Genomic DNA, 22,948 nt, shown 5'->3' with positions numbered 1-22,948 from the left:
AATTCACTGTAAGTCCCAAAAGTTTTCAACGAATAAGAAAACGTTATTATAAAACTTTGGGGACTTGTGTAATAAATAGCCCATTGTCTCCTCTCTCTCTCTCTCTCTCTCTCTCTCTCTTTCTGATAGTCCTTCATTGAACAAAAGTGTTAAATATAAGCTACTCGGTTTAATATGATAAACGCCTGGACACAAAGACAGACACAAGTTTTAGAGTAGCTGCATTACAAAACAAGGATGACAACATCCAAAAAAGTAAAATATTAATGATTAAAACAAATTTGTGAGTAAATTTGTTGAAAAAACTTCTTAGATACAGGTTACTGTTTAAGGACATACTTACAGGATTAAGGACTTGATTATAGAGATGCTTCGCTTAGAACACTATACCTTGTGGTAATAGGAATCAGTATTCCAAATATCAGATTAATAAGATAATTATAACATACAAAAATTTGTTGTCAAGGTACCTCATTGTTAAAGAAATCAGCATGCAAAGTTTGAAATTGATAGGACAATTCTAACCTGTTTAAATTAATGAAAAGAGATAACTGTAACGGACGTACGCACGCTCTGACCCTAGTTAAAGAAAAGCTTCGCGATTAAAAATTATCATTAAAATAGTTTAGATATATTTATTTATACAAATCATTGAAAATTAAATTTATATAATTATAATAGATGAAAAAAACATAATTTAAAATCCCTTCCATCCATAGGATTGAATTAAACACAAAATCATTTTTTGGAGGAGGAAATTTTTTTATGAAAAATCTCATTATCCCTGATCAAATCCATAGGATCTATTTATCATGAAAACTTTTAAAAGCTTTAAATATTATGTTTTGTTAATTTCTAGTAGCTTGTCCCTAGAGGCCTCTAGGGGCCATTTAAGAGGGGGGAATGACCCACCAATTTCAATTGTAATTTTTAAAAGGAAAAGAAAAAAATTGGGGGCTGTTTTTCTATGAACTAAAATAATTATAAACATTCCCAGTAGACGAAGCCCAATCTGTCCCACTTTTGAGCAAGACGATTCCCTTTTCTCCCATCTCTTTTGAAGAGATTTTCTTTCCCCCCCCCCCTTCCCTTTTTCTTTTCCCTTTATATGACGTCATATAGGAATCGTCTTGCTCAAAGTGGGACAGATTGGGCTTCGTCTTCCCAGTACCTATGAGAAGCTTCCCTGTAAATGAGAACCATATTGGTTCAGTGGTTAGCGAGATCCTCCGGTACACACTACAGACGGACATCCTGTTACTTTATTATTAGGATTTTGAAAAAATTATTATTATTGTCCAACTATTTGGCCGACAAAACGTAGATTTATATTTTTTTATTTAGATATGTTAAATATTTTTATTTGGATAAAAATATGATAAATTTAGGGATTTTAAATAAAAATAATTTTAACTTCATGTTTTATACATGGAGCTTAAGCGATAAGACAATGGACGATAAATCATATCCCCAATGATTATAATCAAAGATAACCCTTTGTGTATGTAAAATTATTTGTTAAAATTTGGAACACTACTAGTTTTGAAGCAACCAATAAAAATTAAGTACTTTGAGTCTTTAAACCAATGAAGATCATGAAACTTTGGATACCAAGGTAATTTACAGTCCAAAGTCGCCTCCCCGGCCCCTAAAATCTATTTTCTGTTTTGAATCAACGCAGAAAATAATTCTCTATGCAACAGAATACAAATTTTACTTAATTTAAGTATTGTTATAAGTGAATTTAAAAAGGCGATGACATGCACTGTTATTTTCAATCGGCAGAAAAGTTTAAGGCAATGAAAATATCCTTGAACAACAAAAACTCTCCCAGACAGCATTTTCTTAGATTTTAAGCGGCACATTTGTACAATCTAATGCCTTTGTTTCTTAGTTCTTTCTCCGTGGCAAACAGCAGGACTGGTTTCAAAGATCTTGACATAAGAAATATCCACAAACAAACCTTAAATAAGTTTTATTTATGGTCTGGTTTCAAAGATCTTGACATAAGAAATATCCTCAGACAAACCCTAGATAAGTATTAGTTATGGTCTGGTTTCAAAGATCTTGACATAAGAAATATCCTCAGACAAACCCTAAATAAGTATTCGTTATGGTCTGGTTTCAAAGATCTTGATATAAAAAAATCCACAGACAAACCTTAAATAATTATCAGTTACGTACTGGTTTCAAAGATCTTGACATAAGAAATATCCTCAGACAAACCCTAGATAAGTATTAGTTATGGTCTGGTTTCAAAGATCTTGACATAAGAAATATCCACAGACAAACCCTAAATAAGTATTAGTTATGGTCTGGTTTCAAAGATCTTGACATAAGAAATATCCATAGACAAACCTAAAATAAGTATTTGTTATGGTCTGGTTTCAAAAATCATGACATTAGAAATATCCACAGACAAACCTAAAATAAGTTTTAGTTATGGACTAGTTTCAAAGATCTTGACATAAGAAATATCCACAGACAAACCTAAAATAAGTTTTAGTTATGGACTAGTTTCAAAGATCTTGACATAAGAAATATCCACAGACAAACCCTAGATAAGTATTAGTTATGGTCTGGTTTCAAAGATCTTGACATAAGAAATATCCTCAGACAAACCCTAAATAAGTATTCGTTATGGTCTGGTTTCAAAGATCTTGATATAAGAAAATCCACAGACAAACCTTAAATAATTATCAGTTACGTACTGGTTTCAAAGATCTTGACATAAGAAATATCCTCAGACAAACCCTAGATAAGTATTAGTTATGGTCTGGTTTCAAAGATCTTGACATAAGAAATATCCACAGACAAACCCTAAATAAATATTAGTTATGGTCTGGTTTCAAAGATCTTGACATAAGAAATATCCATAGACAAACCTAAAATAAGTATTTGTTATGGTCTGGTTTCAAAAATCATGACATTAGAAATATCCACAGACAAACCTAAAATAAGTTTTAGTTATGGACTAGTTTCAAAGATCTTGACATAAGAAATATCCACAGACAAACCTAAAATAAGTTTTAGTTATGGACTAGTTTCAAAGATCTTGACATAAGAAATATCCACAGACAAACCCTAGATAAGTATTAGTTATGGTCTGGTTTCAAAGATCTTGACATAAGAAATATCCTCAGACAAACCCTAAATAAGTATTCATTATGGTCTGGTTTCAAAGATCTTGATATAAGAAAATCCACAGACAAACCTTAAATAATTATCAGTTACGTGCTGGTTTCAAATTCTTGACATAAGAAATATCCTCAGACAAACCCTAGATAAGTATTAGTTATGGTCTGGTTTCAAAGATCTTGACATAAGAAATATCCACAGACAAACCCTAAATAAGTATTAGTTATGGTCTGATTTCAAAGATCTTGACATAAGAAATATCCACAGACAAACCTAAAATAAGTTTTAGTTATGGACTAGTTTCAAAGATCTTGACATAAGAAATATCCACAGACAAACCTAAAATAAGTTTTAGTTATGGACTAGTTTCAAAGATCTTGACATAAGAAATATCCACAGACAAACCTAAATAAGTTTTAGTTATGGACTAGTTTCAAAGATCTTGACATAAGAAATATCCACAGACAAACCTAAATAAGTTTTAGTTATGGACTAGTTTTAAAGATCTTGACATAAGAAATATCCACAGACAAACCTTAAATAAGTTTTAGTTATGGACTAGTTTTAAAGATCTTGACATAAGAAATATCCACAGACAAACCTTAAATAATTTAGTTATGGTCTAGTTTTAAAGATCATGACATTAGAAATATCCACAGACAAACCTAAAATAAGTTTTAGTTATGGACTAGTTTCAAAGATCTTGACATAAGAAATATCCACAGACAAACCTAAATAAGTTTTAGTTATGGACTAGTTTTAAAGATCTTGACATAAGAAATATCCACAGACAAACCTTAAATAAGTTTTAGTTATGGACTGGTTTCAAAGAATTTGACATAAGAAAAATCCACAGACAAACCTAGATAAGTATTAGTTAAGGACTGGTTTCAAAGATCTTGACATAAGAAAAATATTCACAGACAAACTTAAAATAAGTATTAGTTATGGACCGTTTTTTTTTCGCTTTGCTATGCTTTCTAAATTATTCAGAAGAGTTATATGAATAATCTTACAAAGTTTGAAATCGATAGGATTATTCTAATATGCCCTTAATAAAATTAAGAAAGTTATCCGTTGCAGACAAACAGACGTACTTTTCCAAACTAAGTGTAGAAAAGCTTTACTTTAAAAATGCACTAACCTTCCAAGTAATAATGTAGGTTTTGTCGTCTATTTCTAACTGAAACAATTAGTTTTCATTAACATAAATTTTTTTAGTGAAGTCTTTTCTTTTCTATAATTCCATAGAGGAAGGAGACATTGGGCTATTTATTACACTATTCCCCACAGTTTTATAATAACGTTTTCTTATTCTTTAGCATACATCTTTGGGGACCTTTATTGAACTTTGATTGATTGGTTTATTAAATTGAGTGGCCGACCTTTTCAGTTGCAATCTACAGAAAGAGTATTTTTATGTATCATCATTGTCGATGCACATCGTTTTGTCGGCTTTTGACTTATCCCTTTAGATCCCTGCTATAATTCACATTGCACATACGGGCAACCAGGGGATTTTATTCACCACCCCCAAAGCAAGTTTTAATCATTCTATGAGTATTATTATATCCATATTACATCAGATTTCAAAGGAATCGTAAAATTACGCTTTTTAAGTAAGCTTTCTAATGCCTGGAAGTAAAGAAATGCAAAAAATGTCTTACAGAAAAAGGCATATTTTGTGTGTTTCACCAACAATTTTAAAAGTATTATAAAATCTCTTAGAATCAACGTAATTAGACAAAATAACTTTTGTTGAGTCATGCATTACATGTATTAGTCATGCATTATATGTAATATAAAAGAAAAAAGCAAAAATTGAAGATATTAGTCGTAAATTATTCTAGTTGAAGTCAAGATTTTAGTTTATTTTTGTTTGTTTTAAAATCAACATTTAAGTAGACAGTATCAGGAAACATGTTTTCACCGGGTGCCACCGGCTAAAAAAGCGATATTTGATTACCAAAAGACATATTATAATCGCCAGTACTGGTTTCATTTACCCCCCATAGGGGTTTTTAGCCTGTTTTCTGAAGGTGGGTGCACAAAAACTTTGTAAGAAAATGCTTTTAAAGGCGCTTTTAAAGTCAAAATTTAAGAATATAGTTGTTTTATTTTATTAAATCCCTGCTTTATTTTATCTCTAAAGTATATGGGTTTTTTCAAGTTTGATATTGCTGCGCTAATTTCTTAGATAATTCTTCCTGTCAATATTGTAAGAACCCGAAATTAGAATCTTAACAAGGATGACAACATCCATAAGTAGCGAAGCACAAAATCTATAATAAAATAGACAAACAGACAAAGTAATTTATAGAGCTGATTAACTGTTATCATAACAAAGAAAAGAAGGAGATAAATATGCAAAAACTTAAAATAGGGTTTATATCTGAAAGTTTTAAAAACAAAAAGCAGCTTAAAAGCAATCAGACTACCAAAGATAGGAGCCGAGAAAATCTGTTGCAAAAAGTAAAAGCAGTTAAAGAGCTGTTTCGAAGCAGTCTGGCCGCTATTGATGAGGAATACTTAATTATGGTTCATATTGTTGGGAATGTTGACAAGAAGTTTCAGCCTTCTTTCTTTTACAGAAACCGAGAAAATCAGTTTTAAAAAATAAAAGCGGCTCTGAGCTGCTTAAAAGCAGTCTGACTGCTATTGATGTTTTATACATAATTATGCTCCATGTTGATGGAAATGTTGACAATAAGTTTCAGCCTTTTCTCATTTACAGGAGCCAAGAAAATCAGTTTTGAAAATTAAAAGCGGCTAAAAAGCTGCTTAAAAGCAGTCTGACCGCTATCAATGTTTTATACTCAATAATGCTTCATATCAATAAGATTGTTGACAAGAAGTTTCAGCCTTCTCTCTTTTACAAGTGCCGACCAAATCAGTTTTTAAAAATAAAAGCGGCCAAAAAGCTGCTTAAAAGCAGTCCAACCGCTATTGATGTTTTATACATAATTATGCTCCATGTTGATGGAAATGTTGACTATAAGTTTCAGCCTTTTCTCATTTACAGGAGCCAATAAAATCAGTTTTGAAAATTAAAAGCGGCTAAAAAGCTGCTTAAAAGCAGTCCGACCGCTAACAATGTTTTATACTTAATTATGCTCCTTATTGATGGGAATGTTGACAAAAAATGTCAGCCTTCTATCTTTTGTAGGAGCTGAGAAAATCACGTTTCCTCCAAAACGTTTCAGACAGACATAAATACATACATACATACATACAGACGGACATTTCAAATTATAGAGTAGCTTCGCTACTAAAAAGGGATATATAATTACTTGCATGTTGCACCATATTTTCTCCAACTAAAATGAAATGGTCTTTACAGCATGCTAATATAACAATATCCCCTCCCCTCATACTGGACGTAAGAACTGACCAATAAGTGAGGACTAAATTAGCAACCTAAATTGACAACAAAATTTACCCAGTTATAATATCCACGTATATTATGTCTATTATTTTAGAGTGTTTTGATAAATTGGAAACACTATAAAAGCTATTCAGTATGTAATTTACTATTAAATTTAAGCATTTGCTCTTTAATTGTCCATATTCGCAATTTATCACAGTAGATTTTGTGTGCTTCGTTACAAATGAATTGTATCATCCTTATTGTTTTCCTTAGAGGTTGAGATAGATAGATAGTTGGATGATGGATAGATGGATAGATAGATAGATAAAGAGATATATAGATTGATAGATGGATAAATAGATGGATAGATAGATTGATATATAAATGAATAGATAGATGGATAGATAGATAGATGGATTTTGCAATTCACCACACTAGATAGATGGATAGATATCTGATTGTGACAGACTTTATTTATTCAGACTTTGAACTAATGATAATAATGAATATTTGTAAGTTCTATTGCACTAAATGGTGGGGAGGGGCTAAGCCTAAATCAACACCTCTTTATGTTCGAAGTTTTAATGTAACTAAATAATTGTTTAAATAATTATCAATGATCTAAAGGGATAAGACAAAGGTCAATATAATTGATGTACATTCCCAATTATAAAACGCAAAATTACTGCTTGTGTAGATAAAAATTAGTAGTCAAAACATTTTAACACACAACTGTAAATATTTGGCGACTAGTAGTGTTATAAACAGCCAAATGTCCCACAGGTTAAGTTAATATCCAAATAACGTGGTGTTCTTATAATTAATAGAAATTGGAATTAGCAAGTAGTGTTATGTGTCCGTCTATTGGTAATGCTTTGTTTTTAAATTATGTAATTACTTGGTCTTCATTTTAAAATCTGCAGTTTTATTTAGGAAGGGAGGGGACATTGGGCTGTTTATTACACTAGTCCCCAAAGTTTTAAAATAAAATTTTTATATTTTTTGGCCTAAAAACTTTAGGAAGTTTTATTGATTTTTTATTGCTTGGTTCATTAAGTAGAGTGTTGAAATATTTTAATCACTAATTGTCATCTACAGAAATCAATTTCGTAATATAATTTGATGTATCAATATTATGTAGGTATATACAATATACAATGATACATATATTAATCGGTCATTGTTTTGTTAATTAACCCTTAACGGTTGGGCCCCTTGTCGCACATTTATCGGTCGAGGGGAGGGGGTTCTTTTTGCAGGTTCCCTAATTGATAATGAATTTCCGACTATAAGTGATTCAAAGTCAAATTTCGCTTACTTTGCTCTTTTATTCAACAACCTTTGTTTTTAGGTCCTTTTTTACTTAAAAATTTCAAATAGCTGTTATTTTCTTTCTTTTGAAGCTACAAATACAATTTTTTCAGAAAATGTTTATCTTTATGTAAATTTTATATTATAAATCTCAAAACATAAATTTTGGTGGCCGCAGCTGTACTTGGCAGCTGCCAGCCGCCACAGTCTGCGGGTGGCGGGAAAACGGCGGCAAATCTTTAGGAAATTTTAATACATTATGTAGACATACAAGAAAAGCTTAAATTTAAAATTTTAAGTCTCTAAGTCAAAAATTGCAGTCACAGGAGGCTTTTAAAGATTTCTAGAGACCTGGAGGATCAGGACCTTCAAGATCATACCTGGAACCTAAAATTGACTTGAATACCTATATTTTACATAAGGGTTTACTACTAGATGATATTTTAGTAAGATAAAAGGCTTTGTTTAAGTCATAAAAAATGTTTTGCTTTTTATCTGGATGAACCTGTCAGGTTTGCTGGCATGCATTGCCCGCCAGGCTTGAGATATTCAAAAAATTCCAACTCTCAGTTATGTGGCATAGCCATAGTTAAGAAGTCACTCATTTATAGCCCTCTATCTTTCACACATATGATAGAAAAATCGGAGGGGAGGAGGGGGGGGGGGGAATGACCCCCTCCCCCTAACCATGTAAGGTTTAATATACACAAACAGTAAACAAGAATCTTAATTTTATTACAAATATAGATATTAGTTCATAAAAATTTGTGTCAATCATGCCTACATTTATAATGGATTTATCCTCACTGAACAAACTTGTAGCTGACTAAAATAAGGATTTCCCATCCAACCCCTTTACACCATCCCCTCCCCTTCTACCGAAATGAATTCTCAGGCCCCAACAACCCCTAATTTGACAATTTGAACACTAAAATCGGACTACAATTGACATAGATACACTTTAAAGGGCCCAAAAAGCTAGTGATAGAGTAGCTGCGCTACTGAAAAATTTCCGTATTGCTCTGATAAGTTGAGAAATGCATTCCCTGACCTCAAACATTCTAATTTGACATTTTGAACACGAAATTCGGGCTCTAAATAATTAAATCCCCTTTTTGGCTGATATGCCCCAATGTGCATTGTAAGTCCGTTCGTCCGTAACGCTCTCTTGGCACCAATAAAAGACAGACGGCTAAAATTAATGTAAAGATTGCTTGTAACATTAAGCCTCCAGTATATCATTTATTTAGTCCGTCGGTCTGTTAGACATGCTACAAATGGCCTAAACATATTTTAAATTAAAGATTTATGTTTTTATACTTTAAGTACATTTATTTTTATTAAATTCATGATAAACTATGTTTCCAAATTATCTTTTATTATTGAAACTAGGGGCTACGCCCCTAGCCTCTTGAGGAGAAATCAAGCCAAAAATCAAGTTGTGGGTATTTTTTCTTTTTGGGGAAGAAGGGTTGTCCCTCCCCCCCCTAGAGAATAGTTTAAACCACCGCAGGACCAGCATCTATATTCCCTGAAAGGTGGAGCCCAATAAGTTCAGTGGTTACTGGGATCTTAAGCTTTAGTCAGGTAGACTTTGTAGATTTGTAGTATTTTAGATATTTATGTAGCTGATTTTAAAGTAAATTTAAATATTTTCTAAATTTATGCTTGCATTACTAAATCATATATTTTTTTCATCTTCCTATTTTAAAATTTTCCAGGTAAATCTGAGATAATCTGCAGTTATTTACAAAAATTGCGCGGATTATCAAAAAATACATATCTAACTAAGAATATAAAATTATAGAAATAAATATAACAAATTAATTATGAATTTTACATATTTATAATCAGACATTACAAATTGTTTCAAGTATGTTAGCTCCCTTCAATGTCAATGTTAAAAAACATAAACTTATAATTTCGTTTAAAGGAAGCCTGCAAGAAATACCACGCTTTAACTGCTGAAAGACTGTCACAAGTAGACCAAATACCCCAAATTTGAAGCCTTCAGCTTCTATAACAAAAAAGTTCTAGGCATTTTAAAATGACATTTTATGTACAATGAAAATTTTGAAAGAATTGCAATGCTCATGTTGAAAACTTTGAAATTAAACTACGTAGCCTAGAAACAAAATTATAAACTTATTTTTGTCATAAATTTAGGTTTCCAGTAACTAATTATATTTTTACAATAAAAATACCCATTTTTATAGTCAAAATCATAAAAAAAAATTAAGTTTAACTTGTGTTGTACCGAGTGTACTGTAGCCAATCAGAAGGTGGAATCAGCTTAACAACCAATCACAGCTGAGATTGTATTAGTTTCCCCCTTTGTTTCCGCTATGATTTTCGTTTAAAAATGCAATTTAAAACGATTTTTTTTCAAAGATTTTGACTATGAAATGTGGTGTTTTTATTGTAAAAATGTAATCAGTTACTGGCAATCTAAGTTTCTGACAAAGATAAGGTTATAATTTTGTGTCAAGGCGACGTAATTTAATATTGTTTTTTCTTTTATGAGCATTAGAAATCGTTCGAAAATTTCATTGTACATAAAATGCTATTTTGAAATGCCTAGAACTTTTTTGTTATTGAAGCTGAAGGCTTTAGATTTGGGGTATTGGGTCTACTTGTGGCAGTCTTTCAGCAGTTAAAGCGTGGTATTTCTTGCAGGCGTCCTTTAAAGTAACTTGTCTACTGGTCAAGTAGAATTCAATCTTTTTAAGACAAGCTATATTTCTCCATTTTAGGAAATGTTTACATATATCGCATGATGGCTTCATTCTATTTTACTGTCTTCTTTACCCAGGATACTGTGGTATCCGCCGAGGATAAATGGCAGACACCGGAGTTCAATTAGATTACGGCAGTGTGACAGACGTGGACACCTTACTATAGAGAAGCTACGCTTCTCTAGCTTTCACTAGATAATGATCAACATCTATTTTCAGTTGTCACTTTATTGAAGGGTTAAGAGATACTGAAGCTATATACAACAAACAATAATTACATGGATAGGAATAAATAATCATAACATAAAAGCATAAATAATACATATACAATGGTCAGTTTGGGCAATAATGATTCCCCCATCCCTGGAAAGGGTGGGGGAGAATTAAGAATACAGTTAACCATAATAAACATGACAGATTCAATCATTAATTCTAAGCGTAGGGAGGGGGTCACTAGACCCCTTCCCCAGGACTCGGGGGAGGGCCATTGACCCTCCACCGAACCCCAGATCAGGGGTGCCATAGACATGGCTCACGGTTGCCGAATACCACAACTCTCCCCTCGGAAGGCTGGGAGGTGGTTTCCCTACCAGACTTCCGACAGTGGTTGAGGCCTTCGGCCCGCTCCTTAGGGCTAAAATATATACAAACGATAATGATTCAATGGAATCCTAGTGGTGAGTATCTTCTTAGGGTTGATGGGCTCCCAATGTGGGATAGAAGGCAGAGGCTGACTTGGGTTGGATACGTTGGTCAGCGCCGGCAGGTATCAGGTTTGCTGGTGGCACAGTTGTTGCTGGAACGGTCAGCAGTGGGGCCTGCTGGTTGTTGTTGGCAGCGGCTGGGGCACTGGCTGCCAGGTTGATTGTCTGAGCAGCGGCCTGTCCTCCTGAGGGGCCGCGGGGTCTGCCAGAGGGCGGTCCTGGCCTACCTGGGCGGTCATGCCCGCTGTCAGTTGATTTCATAGACACCATTTCCTCGGCTGCTTCCCTGCCGATGGGAATGGCATCCCAGTCCACTGAAAAGTCCCGGGACTTGGCATGGTTGAGCCTGGCTCTAGCCAGCGCTTTCCTATATAAAGCTGGATGGTACAGGAACACTTGTGATATCGCATTCAGGGCTGCCCGGACTCCTCCCTGTGCTGCTGCCAGAGAAATGATGGTTAGGTCCCCCAGCAGTTTGAGGATCAACAACAGCAAGCACAGTATGGCTGCGCCATCTCCCCACTCGTGGATGGCTTGTCTAAATCCTGCCCAGACATCCAGGGCTGCCTCTCCTTCCTCCGCCAGTCGGTCAATGTTGTAGGACACTATCCCATGGTCTCCTGTGGCCGAACAGCTGCCTTGCTGAACGCAGGAGCCATAGGATAGGCCGGTCAGCATGGCACTCTTGTATGCTGGGAACGCCAGCAGTTGTTGCCAGTCGTTCAACTCAGCCTGCGAATACAAACCACCTGAACTGAAGTCATCTAAGGGTTCTGTCAACAACTGCTTAGGCGTATCCAGCGGGGGTGGCCTCTTCTTGGGAGCAGGGGTTAACTCTATCCAGCCTTCCTCCGCGTGCACAGTCAGGGGGTAGGTGGAGGAGCAGGGAATCTTGGTGGCGTGCTCACTGTATACCCGTGTCACAGCGTCTACAAAACCTGTGGGCTCTACTGGCACTTTGTCCCAACACTCCTTGTGTTCGCGGACAACGTACTTGTGCCTTTGGCAGGTCAGCTGCAGCAGGATGTCTCCCCTCAGTACCGAGAACGTGCTCCCCTGGACACGCACCGGGTGGGCCGGATCTAGTTGCTGGAGCTTCCAGCAGTTGGCCGCTACTTCTTCTGCTGCAGTGCTTGTCATGCGCGTTTCCAGGGTAAACCCAATATAACCTGCATGGATCTGTGCTTGAAGGGGAACGTCAACATCCCTGGCCGACACTCTGGGCAGCGCAGCCGCGGCTGGGTCAGCTGCCACGAACAACGCTGGATGGTTGGTGGCATGGGCCTCGAAGTCGCAGTTCACAATCGAGGTGGGGTTGGTCATGTTGATGAAAAACTGGGCCTGATGGTCAACCAGATATGCATCCATCACCAGGCTGGGCTGGAGGCTGCGGATCAGCCTCAAGGGGCAATCTCTTCCCAGGTGGTCCCACACGTAGGTTGCTTCCCCAGTGATGCAGGACAGCTCAGAATGGGGACACTCTAGGGTCAGGTGGTCAGACTGGGACTCCACCCGTCCATCCTCCACCACATAGGTCTCCTCCTTGACCAGCAGCCGCCGCTCCTGGAGCACTAATTCGTTGCGGTAGAGCTGGCCCTCAAAGTGGACGTCCTCCCCCTCGCAACCCACCCCCTCGGGGCTGTTGACGAGGGCGCCCACCATGTCGATGGTGAAGAACAGGGGGTGGTTCAGCTGGAACGTCAGTGGCTGGGTCTTGCCTGGCAACGTGTACACTCGGTTCCTGGCCAGGTCTCGGCACGCTTCTGGGTCTATCTTGGTTGGCCTCATGAGGGTGGGGACCGAGGTCACCTTGAGGTGACCCCATACCCCACACCTAAATGCCCACTGGGACACGGTGAGCTGACAGCTGAACCCAGTGGTTTCCCTCACCTTGACTTGCTGCAGGACGTGTACTTCATGGCCCAGGGGCACCTCCTGGTGTAGGGGCTCCGTGGCACACATCTTTTCTTTATTGTAAGACGTGACATGGGTGGGGTTGGCACAGTCCCACCCCACCAGGACGTAGCTGGTTGTAGGCCACACGGCTGCCAGCAGGAGGCCCCACAGGACCATCCACCAATGGGAGAGGCTTCCAGGTAACCATCTTCCTCGTACACGCGGCTGGGGATCTTCAGCTCTGGTCACGGCTACTTCTTGGGGCTGGACACGGCTGGGCTGCTCCTGGCTAGATACAAATTTCCATTGAGCGTTATCTGCATGCGGCCGAGGCACCCCGATACCCTCCCCAATGACAGACTGGCAAGCGACTGGCACTTGCCTGGGTGTCGGCTCCCCTAGCCCTAAGTGCTCCATTCCCTTGTCCAAGGCATGCCCAGTGGCATTGGGCTGAAGTGCATGTGGCACAGGCTCGCCCTTACTCACTGCCCTCCCCTGCCCTAGGAACTCAGGTGCATGTGGCACAGGCAAGTCCTTATTTTCCCAAATTTCAATCTCCCCAGCCTCAGGTGCAGGGGGCACAGGCAAGGCTGGGTGTTTACAATATTTTGGATACAACACATTTAACAAATTCAACTTATCCTGATGTTGAGCAGCTGGGTTCCCTTGGCTGGCAGGGGGCTCTGGATGGCATGTAGCTGGACTCTCCCTGCAGGCTGGTGGCGCTGGCTGACTGGGGGTGACGGGTGTCACCCCTTCCTCTGGGACCGCTGGCTCGTTCCAGGACTCAGGTCTCTCGGTGGCGGCGACGGTTGTCGCCCCAGACATCAGGTTGGAGGCTGGCTCGTTCCAGGATCCAGGTATCTCGGTGGCGGCGACGGTTGTCGCCCCAGGCACCAGGTGGGAGGCGCTGGATAGCACCCCCCCATCATCCCAGGTGGCGACGCCGGGTGGCGTCCCATACATCGATGCAGAGGTGCTGGCTAGCACCTCCTGCCTCTCTCGTTCAGCGGCTGCCAGGGCCTCCCCATACACCGTCTCAGGGACGCTGGGCAGCGCCCCTCCACTCTTGCTGGGTAGGCTCGGCCGAGCAGGCTCCATCATGTTGAGGCTGAAAGGCTGGGGCCTCAGCACCTCTGGCTCGGCTATGTTGTTGGGCTGTATCAGCTCTGGCCCCAGATGGTTAAGACTGAAGCCTAGGCCAACCCGGTTGGGTTCAGCCGCGCCGCCCAGTACGTTGATCCTAGCTGGGACAGTCCCAAACTGCGGCATCCCATCGGCTCGGTCCGCAGCTCTGGGGGCGGCTGCTTGCTGTGGTGGTGCTGGGGGCGCGCTCCCTTCCATATGGGCCACTCTGCTGGGCTTCCCTGGAGGGGCACCCTTGTCGGCGGTGCGCCTGCGGCTGGCTACCTGGGCCCAGTCGGCTCTACAATCGGCCGCCGTGTGACCGTCATAGTGGCAACGCTCACACTTGGCAGAACGGTCACGGCGTGGCTGGGTGCGTCTCTCCTCTAGGCTAACTTCCACAGGCGTTGGGCAGTCTCGAGCTCGGTGGCCTCTCCCCTGGCAGCGGTAGCAGCGGCCTGGAACCTTGTCATCTGGAGCGACCTTCCCCATCTGGTGGAGACCCGGAGCCAAGGAGCCAATCTCCATTGGCTCCGACTCGTCATATTGGGGCAACTGGATGCAGGCAGATCCAGTCAGCCCGTCGGTCGAGTCCACTAAGCACACACCTTCCTTCAGCTGCTTAGTAACCATGGTCACGGTGAACATGGCCTTACGAGTGTACTCAGGTACACTCGTAATTTCATGGTTCATCATGAGGCGTTTTACGTTGGCGTTACGAATTCCACGATTTAATTCGTCCACCAACAACTCAAGATCCTCATGGTTGTAGGCGTCCCTATACAAGGCGCACTTAGTTGATATGTACGCTTGTATAGGTTCTGTCGAGTGTTGCTTGTAATCCCTAAACGCTTGTTTAAGCGTTTGGGATTCAAAAGCAGGGCGAAATAGCAACTCACACTCGGTCTTGACCTGTTCGTAGGTCAAGGCTTGGCCTGCCTCGCCAAACAGATGGGACGCCATTTCCGCCGCTTGCCCTACCAGTGACAGTAGTAGGGCGTTGCGGCGGTTGAGGGAATCATGAGGTGGGACGCGGTAAGCCGCCCATGACATCTCAAGTCTGCGGATATGTGCCGACCAGGATTGTTTGGGCGGCCCTCTAAACTCCGGCAGATTGCTCAGCATCAGCTTGCGGTACTCGGCTGGGGCCGGCTGAGGGTCATCCTGGAGCCATCCTGGGGCTTGGTCACCTCCTGGGGCTTGATGCTGGTCCATTGGGTCAACGGTGAAACGGCGGGCACAAAGTTATACAGTACTAAAATTGAATGGTTTGTCACTTGAGGCTTCCTAGCCTAACAGCCAACACTGTTTGTATCACTAGGTTGGGCGTTTAGTTACAAAGATATAACTTAGCTGTACTTATCACTAGTTAGGTGTTGAGGTTATAGGGTAGGCTGGTAGAGGTAGATAGATGTTGAGGGTCTGAACTGCTGTCAGGAACTGATTGGGTCTTCCCTTATCACACTAGAGCTAGAAGGAAAGAAACTTGCAATTCTTTATTTGCTAAAAATACCCCTGTTAAATGCTATGGAGTAGCTCCGCTCTGGTGTGAGTGTGTGTGTGTGTGTGTGTGTGTGTGCGTGGAATCTCCTGTCCTTGTAACGCGCGTTCGCGCCGTCAAATCCGCGCACACGGGGAAAACGCGCTCTCACCCCTCAACTCGCTCTCTCATTGGTCCGCTTCGTCCGTTGGATTTATGATATTTTCCGCACTCTGTTGCGCTACCCGTGAATGGCGCTCTGTGTATCCGATCGCTAGCTCCACACTACAGACGGACTTAGTCTAGTGTGGGTAGGAAGGGGGAAGCGCGTGAGGGGACGGGGGTAACTCCGTCCGTTCCCCCTGTGAGGGAGGGGGGTAACTGTGTGCTGGTGTAATAGGGCCTTTTCTTCTTAATCTTAGGCTTATCTATTATATCACCCTGATTGTATTTGCCTTCAATGGAGAGGGGCCCCTCCCCTTCCCTTGGAATAAGGGGTGTATTGTTGTTGTGCTGTGGGCTTGAGATTGTTTTGATTATATTACATCTAGCTTCTATTTTTGTCCTTATCACAATTGCATAACAGATTTGTTTACCAACTCTGTTCTATTTTTAGCTGTTATCACAATACACAGTAATCCAAGCCTGTTCTATTCTTAGATTTATCACAACACAACAATTTGTTTGCCAAGCTTTGCTCATAAATCTATTGTTTGGCCATCACACTAGGGTGGTAATCCCTGCAAATGTGATATAATATCTGTTTTCTAGATGGGTGGCTGCGTTGTAGCTTCTCAGGATACTCGGGGTTGACGTAGTTTTTCTCTGTTCTGGTGCACTACACTCGTATGTTAGCTCGCAGCTTGCAGCTATGTGGCATGTTTCAGCCTATCGGCGGCAGGGAATGTCCCGTCCTGCTAGCGCCGCTGATCCAAATCCGGCTGATGGCGGCAGGGAATGTCCCGTCCTGCTAGCGCCACTGGTTCGGATCCTGCTATTTCTTGCAGTAAAGTTGGCCTATTTTCAGCCGTTTACACTTATTTGGCTTGTTTCAGCCGGTCCGCAGGCCTGTTTCAGCCCTTTTGGCGCTCAATTCTCCGTTAGATATCAGCGCTGCTCGCGGTTATTCGTCAGATTTCGCTGTCTCGCTTCCACAACTGCCGGATGCAGAGTTAAACTTTGCTGTCCAGGGTGGGTAATTCAGGTTGCTTGCGTCAGTTTTGCCAGATTCACTGCTGGGAGTACCTTAGCCTCAGATGCGCGTCTGCTCTACACTTGTGGTTCGCCGTAATCTCACACAGCTGTCACCAAAGTTGTGGTATCCGCCAAGGATAAATGGCAGACACCGGAGTTCAATTAGATTACGGCAGTGTGACAGACGTGGACACCTTACTATAGAGAAGCTACGCTTCTCTAGCTTTCACTAGATAATGATCAACATCTATTTTCAGTTGTCACTTTATTGAAGGGTTAAGAGATACTGAAGCTATATACAACAAACAATAATTACATGGATAGGAATAAATAATCATAACATAAAAGCATAAATAATACATATACAATGGTCAGTTTGGGCAATAATGATTCCCCCATCCCTGGAAAGGGTGGGGGAGAATTAAGAATACAGTTAACCATAATAAACATGACAGATTCAATCATTAATTCTAAGCGTAGGGAGGGGGTCACTAGACCCCTTCCCCAGGACTCGGGGGAGGGCCATTGACCCTCCACCGAACCCCAGATCAGGGGTGCCATAGACATGGCTCACGGTTGCCGAATACCACAATACTAGCAATTTAAAAATGACATACTTGAAGAGACAGAAAGAGGGAAGGAGGAACTTTTAAGTTGGTAACTTTTGACGTCTTTAGTTTTAACAATTTAGGCTTGGAATTTGAGCACACCACTAAATACGAATAGTTAATAGTTTGTCTGTCTTTCAGTACGTAACGCTATATGGGAGAAATTCTTGACTGCGATTGAAGATAGACAGCTGAAATTTTTAGTGAAGATTCCTCTATGCCATGTGCGAAACTCAAGACTGACAGACACAAAAACCTGTAGCTTAGCAATTTTAGATACTTACGAAAGTCTCGAGTAGAACAGGCAGAGTGAGGCAAAGCAACGTGACCATCAACAAAATTGATATCCATAACATTTTCAGTGACACCTATAATTCAATCATTTTTTTATGAATAACTAGCGGCTAGAGGTCTCTAGAAGCAATCGAGTTAGGGAGAGGTAATGTGGACCTCACCCCAATATTCAATTTTAGTTTTTTAAAAGTAAATAATCAAGCTACTCACGTATTTCATATCAATTGCTTTTGAATCACATTTGACATGATGCGCATGTTTTCAATAATCAGTTTGTACATTTCATAAGAAAAAATAAATTGATTTTATTAAAAATTGTATATCTTACATAAATGTTTCTCGATGCTTTTATATTAATATTTGGTAGCAAAGCTACTCTGTAAGTAATCCCCCCATCATTCTTTTTTTTATATTCAGAGGATTCTATTGTTACCCCCTCCCCCTTCCCCACCTCCATGAAATTTTCACTCCAAAACAATAAAAATGTGAAACCAATTCAATAAATTTTCCCCACTTAGCGCCAAAGACTTACTGGAGTTTTTAAAAGTTAAGTAAAATTTCGGTTTTTTACCCACACACTCGCCCCCCCCCCCAATAAAAAAATAAATAAAATTGAATTACCTCCCTCTTGAGATTATACACCCCACCCCTCAAAAAAAAGCTTAGACGTCCTTGATTGCGCATATATTTTCAAATAGCTTCGCCCTTGTTTCATTAGAACAAAATAATCCAATAATAAGTTTTCAATAAAAGTAAAACAGTTTATTGAATATCTTTTATTAAATTTCTCATTTTATATGTTTTAAGTACAACACGTAGAGAACGGTTTTCGTAATCTTATCAGACAAACAAATAAACTTCTTAATGATAATAAATATAAAATATATAAAAATAATGGGAGACGAACAGGATAAAATAGCAAGGCTCGGCAGCTGTGCGTCAGCCGCGAATAAGCTTCAAATTTAAACCTGTTTGGATGATTTGAAAATTGTCTAACAAGAGTTATTGCCATATTTGGGACTTCCGAGTTTAGACTTCCATCTGATTTTTAAAATTGTAAAAGCTTTATTTCCCTGAGGCTTACAGGCGGCTGACGGTCGGCTGCCGAGCCCTGGAAAAAATTGTTACCTTTATCATTGTATAAGAAACTTGGAGCTGAAATATAAAAAATGGATTAGTGATAAAAGTTAAAAGTCTTTTTTCGCGCATTTTTACTTGTTGTGCGATCTACTTGTGTGAATTTTTTTTTGTGGCTCAGAAACTTTAGGTACTTTTATTGATTTGTTATTTTCTAACTATTAGTATCCAAACCAACAATTGTAATGTACATAATCGGTAATTTGTTCATCATTTATGACCATTGGGAAATGTTTGAATATTAAAATCCCGATAAGGAAAACATAAATATATAAAATCTTTAGGTACCAGTGTAATTTACAGTCCAATGTCCCCTCCCTCCAGATAAAATGATTTTATGACCCTGAAATTAAAGCTTGGACGTACTTAATTTCGGACACAGTGAGTTATGCAGTAGCTTTGTATATGAAAGGGCTCAACAATCAGGGATCTAAAGGGATAAGACAATGTCTAATAAATAAATGTACATTTCCAATGATGATACACAAAAATACCCCTTCTCTAGATTACAATTAGCAGTTGAAACGTTTGGACACTTAACTTTATAAATCAACCAAACAAAATCCATTAGAGTCCCCAAAGTTGTTAAACCAACAAATAAGAAAGCTTTATTGTAAAACTTTGGGGACTAGTGTAAATAACAGCCCATTTCTCTCTGTAAAAAGTAGCTCTGTATGTGAAAAGGCTCAACAATGAACTACAATAGAGTGTGCATTTTTGCACACAAATTTAAGGGACATAGAAAAAAATATTTTACAAAAAAAAATAACCTAAAACCTGACCAACAAAAAATACAAAACTTTTTCGTTCCCCGCTGAACTCCGTAAAGCTGAAGTTAACACCTAAATTCTAGAGGGAGAGGGGACAATGAGCTCTTTATTACTAAAGTCCCCAAAGTTTAAAATAACGTTTTCTTAATTGTTGGCTTTGGGAACTTTGGGAACTTTCATGAATTTTTCATAGGTTGGTTCATTAAGTTGAGTGTTCTAACGTTTCAACCACCAATTGTAATCTACAGATGGGGTAATTTTCTGTATTAATATTGGGGACGTACATAAATTTATCGTCCATTGTCTTATCCCTTTAGTTCCCTGCCTAAATTCCCTTACTGATCAGAAAATAAGATAGAAAAAGGAGGGGAGCAATGAAATAATTTCAACATATGTACCTCTTGTTATTCCTGGTTTTAAACTATTCATGAAGATCAGGGATCTTAATGGATGAGACAATGAACGATGAATTACCCAGTGATGATAATCAAAATTACCACCCGTTGTAGATTAAAATTATCAGTTGAAAAGTTTGGAATCTGAAAGTTTGTAACCAACCATTTAAAATTCAACAAAAGTATCCAAAGTTTTTATGCTAACTCATGAACGGTCATGAATAAAAACATTGGGAACTAGTGTAATTTACAGTCTAATGTCCCCTTCCTCCCTGATGAAGATGCAGTTCTCTATTATGAAAGCTTTATCTCTCACAGTGAATGAACCCAGGGATCTAAAGGGATAAGACAATGGCCGATAAATTGATGTAAATCCGTAATGATGATACACAAAATTATATCTTCTAAAGATTTCAATAAGTGGTTGATATGTTTGGACATTCAACCAATCAAACTTCACGCAAGTCCCCAAAGTTGTTGAGCCAAATAATAAAATATTGTTATTATAAAACTTTGGGGACTAATATAATAATCAGCCAAGCGTTCCCTTCCTACCTGGAATGAACCAGGGGTAGATCAACTACAGATATTTTAATGGTCTTAAATCAGGGGAAGAGTTTTTTTTTTCTCGCAACGACAGTAAGAATATTGATATGAGAATTAGATATCTAATCAGTAAATAAAACCAATGAGAAATGATGTAAGAACAATCCAACTATGTTATTGGTTAAAACATACACCCATTTTGGCACCAAAAATTAGGGTAGCAATAAAAAGTAAATTTTCTTATGATAAATCTAGCTTTTGGGGGTATTATTTCATCCAAAACAAATTTTTCAACTGAACATCTGCTTTAAAACTTTCTTTGTTTGCTTGTCAATTTGATGATTTTCTTGTGCTTCGCTACTTATGGATGTTGTCATCCTTTTTTTATCTCTACATTCAGCTTTTCTATTATTCACTTTCATTACATTCAACTTTTTCTAGGGATCTTCAGGGATAAAACAATGGAAGATGAATTTCTTTACGCCCCCTTTTGTAGATTAAAATTATAGATTGAGAAGTTTTGACACTACTATTTTGAAAGTAACAAACCACACTTTAATGAAAAGAACCCAAATCTTTTTATCCAAAGAATAAGAAAAGGCTTTTATAAAACTTTGGGTACCAGTATAGTTTACAGTCCAATTTCCCCTCCCTCCCTGCCTTTCTTTACTTTTAATTAATTTAACTTTTTACTTGTGGTGTTTTAATAAAACGTAATTAAGACTTGATATATGTAGAACTTTATGTAACGAGGCAGGGATCTAAATGGATAAGACAATAAAGGATAAATTGATGTGCATCCCAAATGATGATACTCAAAATTACCTTCTCTGTAGATACAATTAGTGGTTGAAACGTTGGACACCCAACTTAATGAACCAACCATTAAAATCCATAAAGTCCCCAAAGTTATTAGGCCAATGAGTAAAAAAAACATTATCATAAAACTTGAGGAATTAGTTTGATAAACAGCCCTATGCCCCCTCCCTCCCTGGTAATGAGTTCTAGCCCTGCCTTTGCCTATGGATATTTTTTTACCTGGGTTATCTGTGGTAAATCTTCACAGTTATCCAGCATATCCACTTCAATATTGTTAACAGGGGTAGAACCAGCACCCTATATTATGGAATTTGCTATTCAAACATATTATTATAGGTGGATCCTTCACTTTCAATTTATCTATAATACAAAGTAGAATGATGTCTGTCTGTCCGTATGTCCCTTAAGATCTTGGTAACCACTGAACCGACCGGATTCTACTCTTTAGGGTATATACCTATTGGTCCTGTGGTGGTTTAAGCTATTTTCTTGGGGGCAGCACCAGAATTTTTTTTTTAATTGCCTCATGGGGCAAAGCCCCTAGATGCTAGGGGCGAAGCCGCTAGTGTATTATAAAGAAAAAATTAAGGAGGTATAGCTATAAACCTTCCCTGGACCAATATAAGAAGCTGTAGTGTAAAAGAGAACCATGCCGGTTTGGCTGTCAATGAGATCCTTAGCTACACACAAACATGCGTATTGTTTTATTTAACTTAATCTTATTATGCTATTCTAATGATATTAGTTGAATAGTTACTATCAAAATGATTAAAAATAAAGTGAATCTTTCAAACACAAATACTCAAAATGTACGACTATATTTTGTAAACAATGATGACAATAATAGGATGAGTATAAAATGAGTTTAAAAACTGGCCTCTGGTTAAATAAAAGTAAAAAATTCTAGTTTACAATTTCTTTCTAGTGCTTAAAAGGTTGACTTATATTAAAGATTTTATTTAATGCTGGCTTGCCTATGATACCAGGATAAGCCTGGTTCCATAGTGAGTCTGCTACTATACCTGTGTATTCAAATATGCTGGCATGCCCATGATACCAGGATAAGTCTGGTTCCATAGTGTGTCTGCTACTATACCTGTGTATTCAAATATGCTGGCATGCCTATGGTAGCAGAATAAGTCTTGTTCTATAGTGAGTCTGCTTGTATACCTGTGTATTCAAATATGCTGGCATGCCTTTGCCTATGGTAACAGGATAAGTCTGGTTTCATAGTGAGTCTGCGTGTATACCTGTGAATTCAAATGTGCTGGCATACCTATGATACCAGGATAAGTCTGGTTCCATAGTGAGTCTGCTACTATACCTGTGTATTCAAATGTGCTGGCATGCCTATGGTACCAGGATAGGTTGGGTTCCAGAGTGAATCTGCACCGCCGAGGCTGTAGTCAGCCTCATAATGTTGGGATAT

General features: G+C 38.9%; 2 protein-coding genes across 2 annotated transcripts in view; one reads left to right on the top strand and one right to left on the bottom strand.

Annotated features, from left to right (window-relative positions):
• The window catches only part of LOC145304199 (hydroxypyruvate/pyruvate aldolase-like), a 171,047-nt gene that overhangs the window by 23,275 nt on the left and 124,824 nt on the right, over nucleotides 1-22,948 (top strand). The gene's annotated exons all lie outside the window — the stretch shown is intronic.
• On the bottom strand, nucleotides 1,717-22,946 carry LOC145304726 (uncharacterized). The gene is made up of 6 exons (XM_080146679.1): nucleotides 22,844-22,946; nucleotides 21,739-21,816; nucleotides 18,981-19,007; nucleotides 17,843-17,926; nucleotides 4,283-4,321; nucleotides 1,717-1,963 (listed from the first exon to the last, which is right to left on the bottom strand). Exons 1-6 carry the CDS (start codon nucleotides 22,865-22,867, stop codon nucleotides 1,853-1,855), a joined length of 363 nt encoding a protein of 120 aa, XP_080002805.1. The 5' UTR covers nucleotides 22,868-22,946; the 3' UTR covers nucleotides 1,717-1,852.

This window comes from Acartia tonsa, chromosome 13 (genome assembly GCF_053477335.1).
Source record: "Acartia tonsa isolate MP-2025a chromosome 13, ASM5347733v1, whole genome shotgun sequence".
NCBI lineage: Eukaryota > Metazoa > Arthropoda > Copepoda > Calanoida > Acartiidae > Acartia > Acartia tonsa.
This window is presented reverse-complemented; position numbering and strand designations above follow the sequence as displayed.